This window comes from Theobroma cacao, chromosome 7, assembly GCF_000208745.1.
Source record: "Theobroma cacao cultivar B97-61/B2 chromosome 7, Criollo_cocoa_genome_V2, whole genome shotgun sequence".
Taxonomy (NCBI): domain Eukaryota; kingdom Viridiplantae; phylum Streptophyta; class Magnoliopsida; order Malvales; family Malvaceae; genus Theobroma; species Theobroma cacao.
This window is the reverse complement of record NC_030856.1, coordinates 10,847,032-10,854,436: the sequence shown is the minus strand read 5'-3', so window position 1 is coordinate 10,854,436 and position 7,405 is coordinate 10,847,032. Positions and strand designations below refer to the sequence as shown.

Below are 7,405 nucleotides of genomic sequence, written 5' to 3'. Positions count from 1 at the left end.
AAATAAAAAATAAACACAATAATAGAAATGAATAAATAACTATATAAAAAAATTAGGTCAAAAAGAATTTTTACCTCAAAAAAGACCCACTTGAATTGGGCATTGGTCTCTTGAGGCTTAATTTTCTTAAGCCTACTTCCTTGGGCCTTTTTTTTTTACTTGCCAATCCATCGGGTCTTGGGTTGGCCTGGCCTTTTGTTCCTTCTCACTTTTTTCTCCATTGTCCCCCCTTTCCCATCCAAAACAGGCCCTCTATGGCCTAAGTACAATTGGGATTTTTGTTAAGAAAAGTCGTTGGGACTTTAAGTTAAAGTTCTTTTTTATTATTATTTTATTAATGTGTATGAGAACAATTGACTTGAGTCTCCTACAGCTGAGGCCCAACGAGAAGGAACAGGCAGAGAGCTTTAGTCTCAACTCTATACAATCTGAAAGAGTGCGGATCCGGAAATTTGCCTTTCCTACCATCCATAAAAATTATAATCATAGCCCTCGTATGAAGAATCCCCTTTTAGCCACTTTATTTATTCTTTTTCTTTTCTTTTTTTTTTGATGGAAAAGATTGTAGGAAAGACAGCGGAAAGTCTACTTTCATTTCTCTGAACAATCCTTTCTAGCTTTTCGTTAATGAGACAAAATGTTATCCTTCCTCAAGACTTTTGAGGCCAACCATTCTTCTATTCTATGCCATAACATGTCTTCTAGACTTATTATAAATATTCATGATCAATGCCTTCTCACTACGCTTAACCATCACATTATACATAACCCTTGAAGTAGCAAGATGAGATACTTGCCAATCTTCTATCAATTACTTTTCTTCCCATTATTTCTAAGTTATCAAGCTACTCTTCCATCCTCTTCATCTTCCTCTTCAGCAACACAATTGTGCTCTCATGACCAAAGTGCTGCCTTGATCCAATTCAAAGCCCTCTTCTCCATCAACAAAACTGCTTCCAAACATTGTGAAATTAGATCTTATCCTAAGACAAACTCATGGAGGGAGAGTATAGATTGCTGCTTATGGGATGGAGTCAATTGTGACAACATCACCGGTCAAGTAATCAGCCTTGACCTAAGTTGCAGCTGGCTTTCTGGCACACTCCCTTCAAACAGCAGCCTCTTCCTCCTTTCACACTTGCAAAGGCTCGACTTATCTGTCAATGATTTTAAGAAATCCAAAATTTCATCCAAGTTTGGTCTCTTTGCAAGCTTAACACACCTCGACCTTTCCCGTTCTTGGTTTTCCGGTCGAGTTCCCTATGAAATCTCCTATCTATCCAAATTAGTTTCCCTGGATCTTTCATCCGCTTCAGCTATTGATCTTATCTCTCAATCATTTGAATCAGTTCTGAAACTTGAGCAATCCACTCTAAATGGAATTTTTCGGAATCTAACAGAGGTCAGAGATATTTCTTTTGATGGAATAAACATGTCATCCGTTGATCCTAACTCCTTCATGAATCTATCCTATTCTCTCACATCTGTTAGTCTCACTGGTTGTGATTTACGTGGAACATTTCCAGAGAACAGTTTCAATCTTCCCAAAATCAAGTACCTCACATTGTTTAACAATCCTAGTCTCAGTGGTCAGCTTCCAAACTCCAATTGGAGTAGTCCTCTTGAGGATTTGCTTGTATCTGGTACGTCTTTCTCTGGAGAATTGCCAGAATCAATTGGCAATCTAAAGTCTTTACGTGGTTTGGGTCTCATTAGATCTAACTTTTTTGGATCAATTCCAAGATCACTAGGAAATCTATCTCACCTTAGTTTTTTATTCCTTTCATATAACAATTTTAGTGGTAAGATACCATCTTCACTTACAAACCTCACACAACTGAGAATTCTTGCTCTTAATTTTAACCGATTAGAGGGTTGCATTCCTGATAATCCAAACGCATTTCCAAATCTAGGATTTCTAGATTTATCTGATAACTTACTTAGCGGTACAACACCATCTTGGCTTTATACCCATCCAAGTTTAAATTTTTTAGATCTTGGAAACAACCAGTTCATTGGTCATATCAAAGAATTCCAACAAAGTGTTTTGGACTACATAAATTTCAAAAATAACACCTTTCAAGGAACCATTCCAAGCTCAATATCGAAACTTGTAAACCTTACTTTTCTTGATTTATCATCAAATAGTCTAAACGGTACAATAAGTTGGGACATATTCTCAAAGCTTCTGAATCTCACCTTGGTTGTACTTTCATCTAATATCCTATCACTAATAAGCTCCAACAACAGCGTGAATTTTTTTTTACCAAATCTTGAGCATGTGATTTTAAAGTCTTGCAACATCAGTGAATTTCCAAAATTTCTGGAAGGGTCAAAAGTTTTAAAAGTTTTAGACCTTTCCAACAATAAAATTTATGGCCAAATTTCTGGTGTTTGCAATATGAAATTTCTTGAGATTCTCGATTTGTCTCATAATAACTTGAGTGGAATCATCCCACAATGTATTGGAAGCTTTAGCAAAAGTCTTTCATCGTTGAATTTGAAGATGAATAAGCTCCATGGAATCATTCCCCCAACATTTGCAAGAGGATGTGGACTGAAGAATCTGAACTTGAATAGCAATCATTTGGAAGGGCCACTGACTCGATCAATCAGCAATTGCAAAGACTTGGAAGTGCTAGATCTTGGCAACAACAAGATAAACGATACTTTTCCTCATTGGATCGTAGCACTATCAGAGTTGCAAGTGCTTGTACTACATTCCAATAAATTCCAAGGTTTGATAGGTGCTTCTAAAAATCCGCAATCTCTTTCAAAATTGCGAATCATTGATCTCTCCCAGAATAACTTTTTTGGTCCTTTACCAATCAGTTTTATAAAAAATTTTAAAGGAATGATGAATCTTGACAAGGCCAAAGCTGTGCGTTACATGGAGGAAAGAGATAATGCATATGATTACTCGTATGATTACTCTGTTGCTTTAGTCGTAAAAGGGTTGGAGATTGAATTGGTTAAGATTTTAACTGTATTGACAACCATTGATCTCTCTGGAAACAACTTTGAAGGAGAGATTCCAAGAGTTATTGGAGAGCTTAATTCACTCCGAGGACTTAACCTATCTCATAACAATCTCGTTGATCATGTCCCACTGTCCCTTGGAAATTTGACTCAGCTTGAATGGTTAGATCTTTCGTCTAATAAGTTGGATGGGCAAATTCCAAGAGAGCTGGTAGATTTGACATTTCTTTCCTTCTTCAACGTTTCCAATAATCAACTTGTTGGACCTATACCACAAGGCAAGCAGTTCAACACTTTTGAAAATGGTTCATACGAAGGAAATAAGGGATTGTGTGGACTTCCACTCTCTATAGCTTGCAGCAGTAATGAGCCACGACAACCACCACCATCGATGAACTCGCACAATGAGGATGGTTCAAAGTTCGAATTTGGATGGGAAGTGGTTTTGATTGGTTATGGATTTGGATTCATTTTTGGAGTGGCTATGGGATATGTTGCTTTTCGAGCGAGAAAACCCAAATGGTTTGTAACCTTGGTTGAAGGTGGTCATAGCTCTAAGCAAATTGTTGGCAAAAGGGAGGGGAGAACGAATATTTTAAGGTTATGATCTATGTATCTTTTCATGAGATTCTTGAGTTGTCATAATTGTAAGTATTGCTACTTGTTGTTTTCAACAGTTTGTTAGTAGTATTGTAGTAACCTATGCAAATGGAGAGGCTCGTCAATAGACTGCCATATCATTATGCATTGTCAAAATAAAGGTAAATGGGAAAAACAGAAATTAAAAAGTCTGAGCAATGCTATTTTCTCCATCTTTATTCTTCTTAGTTATAACAGCAATGGCTTAAAAAGCACAATTGGATAACATGAAGTTTATCAAGCAACCTAAATGTTTGGTACTCTTAAGTTTCCACGCTAATAAGGATGTCATATAATTGAAGTGTAGCAGGTCCTCCTTGCAATTAGTTTAGTACAAGATTTCTCAATCAACAAAATGACTTCAGTGGCATGTAAGATAAGGTCTGGAAACTAACTGTTTGATATGACTTTATTAGCATTAAATACACGTCACATTTTGGGCATATACATAGACTTTATTGACATTCACGTAAGGTCTAGTGACTAACAAATCCTCTTTTTCTTCAAAAAGACAAGCTGCAAATTTACAACCATGTTTTCATTTATGACATTTACAATTATAATCCAACATAACAAACCAATGAACAAAACTAAATAGATCAACAAATTAATACAATGTTGAACTAAACTCATATAAGATGGGACTCAAACCTAAATTTAAAAGCTTAAAGAGTTATTTGTTTACATATAATTAATTTATACTAATCTAGATCTACCAAAACATAAATTTAAAATTCAAAAATGTATTTGATTCTTAACAAATGATTTGACAATAGAAACAATATTAACTAGAATAACTATTGGGGTTCAATGTATTAAAATCTTCCTCTTCTTTGATCAGTTAACTCTCTAATGAGTGAACAATCTTAACTCTATACAAATATAGATTGATTGTCTAGATTTATAAATCATACAAAAACAAAATCCCTTTTGATATTCTTAGGAATTTTTAGTTAACGTGTCAAATTTTTTTTTCTTCATATATAAGACCATAAAATTAAAATTAATTTCATAATTAATGAAAATTTTAGAATTTTAAAATTTGAGATATAAAATTTAAAGAGACCAATACATACATGGACTATTGTTCTCTATACGAGTGATGGACTCTGTAAACTTTACAAGTGGAGTTAGACCATTGTCACATGTCTATTTAATTATTACATAACCTATAGGGACATGTAAAAGCCATTTAATTTCATTCATAAAATTTAAAAATTCCATAAATAGTTTATATGTTATTTCTTATATATCATATTCACTACAAAAAAAAAGCTATTACCGATTAATATTTTCATCACTAATACTGATGATTTTGTTGGTAAAGAGAATTATTGATGAAAATACCAACAAAATTTTTCATCAATTGTTAGTCGAAGAAGTTATTGTCGATAAAAGCAAATAGGTCGACCATGGAATATTCCGTCGAGTACTTACCGACCAAAAATTCCATAAGGAATTTTGTAAGGAAAGACTCAAATCCATCGATTGGGATGTCATCAGTAAGGAAAAAAATTTGTCGGTAAATTTCATTGATAACAATATTGATGAATTTAGACCCATTAGAAATTTCGTATGTGGTTATCGACCGAGCTATTTAGTCGACTATTTCATTGGAAAATACTGACAGATAGCCAACAGATCTTGCTTGGAAGCTTACAAGCATTATCCGTCGACAATGGCAACAATTTCGTCAACAAAAGATGAATTCTGTCGGTGATTCCATCGGTAAATGATGAAATTTATCGATAATACCCATAGAACATTTTTTTTGGAATCAAATTTGGTCCTGTTCATAATAAAATCTTTATATGATGTTGTCATTGATAAAGGAAACATATAGCAAATACAAAAATGCATATATATAGAAAAAATGAAAATGTAATACAAATGTAAACATTCAATATAAATACAAATCTCACTAAGGGAGTGGAAGTGGCTACTGTTGCTGTTACTGTGGTGAAGGTTGCAGATCCAACTAGTGTGATGAGGAAAGCTTGAAGGCGTCTAACAATCTTCTCGATACAATTACCTCCATGAACAAGTAACTAAGTCTGTTAAAAGATGTTTTCAAGTCCTTGACGTCGATAACCATTTCGCTATAACCTTTAGGCTTAGGCACAGGAGTAAGAGGAAGTGGTGTAGGAGGAGGGCCACAAGTAGATTTAGATGTCGCAGATGTAGCTAGAAGTCTCAAAGCGAGGACTCTAGTGCCAAATTCGTAAACGTAGGTCCTAGTGCTGGTGGGCACTCCAATGCCCTCAGTCCAAGCCACTGGATCAAACTTCGATCGGGTCGATGGCTTGTCACCGTACTTCTGCGATATAGCCAAAGTGCATGATTCTTACAAATAGAAATGAAGTTAAAAATTATTAAGTTCTATAATTGGTAAGTAATTTATAGATGAAATATATATATATACACATACACACGTTTTACTTACACAAACATTATTGAACCTGTAGTCCATAAATTCTCTGGTACTTTTCTGTTGTTTGTGAGTGCATTAAAAGAGTTCAGAAAATGTGACCTGGTGTTGTTTTTCCTCATCTTGTAAACATAAAAATACATTAACAATATAAACAATTGTATTATTAAAGTGAACGATTTTTGTAGTATTAAAATAAAAGCATGCACCAGCTATTTCTGGTGTAGGGCAAAATGGCAAGGAATTGTCAGTATGTTTTAGTAAAATGCATAAATTAATTAACTAAATTGACTGCATATAATATTAATAAAATAAATTAGAGTACAAAAACTTAACTCCCTTTAAGAGGATGTAGAAGTATCCGTCAGTTTTGATGAGTCAGAGTTAGTAAATCGAAACTTGACCCTTTGCACTTAGACTACAACATGTTGGATGCCATAGCAGCATCCAAAGTGAGGGTTTGGACTGGAGTAGTCAGACTTGGCATTGGAATCTCAACTTGTACTACTGCAGTATCTGTTGTTATAGGTGGAGTTTGTGATTTAGGGGGAAAAAGAAGCAAAAGTTCTTACACAAAATGTCAAGCAACCGAAAGGCCAGTGCTATTACTGGCTCGAAAGCAATCTTTCATCTTCTTCTTCACTGTAACCATGTCTATCCAGTACGAAAAAAAAAGTACAACTATTAGTATAAATATAAAAAATAGAATATGCATATAGACATTAATTTAAATGTCATAGACGAAAAAAATAAATTCATACAATTGTTTTTAGAAAACCAAAAGATCCATCAATCATTATTGGAACAAGGTAATTCATTTTCTTCATTCTCATATTCATCATCATCTACATTATTTTCATCTTGTTCATCTGATTCTTCCTTTGTCTCATCACACTCTTCTTTAGCTTCATCATATTCATCATATTCTTCATTATGTTCAACATCGACCACCGTATTAACCTTTTCATATTCCCCAATAAGAAGAATTGTATTATTGTCAAGGTTGATCGAATTATGATCAAATTGTGAATTAAAGAAAACTTCATCTTCTTGATTCACCCATTTGTTAAGGTTGATTGTTTTTCTATCACTTTGCTCATTATCTGTAATAAGAAATTGACTTTGAGCCTTTGTTTTGAACACTGCCCACTAATCATGTCGATCTCTTTTGTTTAATGGATATGGAGTGTAGTACACTTGAGTTGCTTGTTTAGCTAAAACAAAAGGCTCATCGCTCGCAAGAATTAGGTTATACTCAATTTCGATCAAACCATGAATAGGATCAACTTGAACACTTTTGTCAATATCAAACCAATGGCATTTGAACAACATAACTTGGTTGTTGACACCAAAGTATTC

General features: G+C 34.2%; 1 protein-coding gene across 1 annotated transcript; it reads left to right on the top strand.

Moving 5' to 3' along the window:
- LOC18594643 (receptor-like protein 12) lies at positions 785-3,586 on the top strand. Its single transcript, XM_018124356.1, has one exon. It carries the CDS (start codon positions 785-787, stop codon positions 3,584-3,586), a length of 2,802 nt encoding a protein of 933 aa, XP_017979845.1.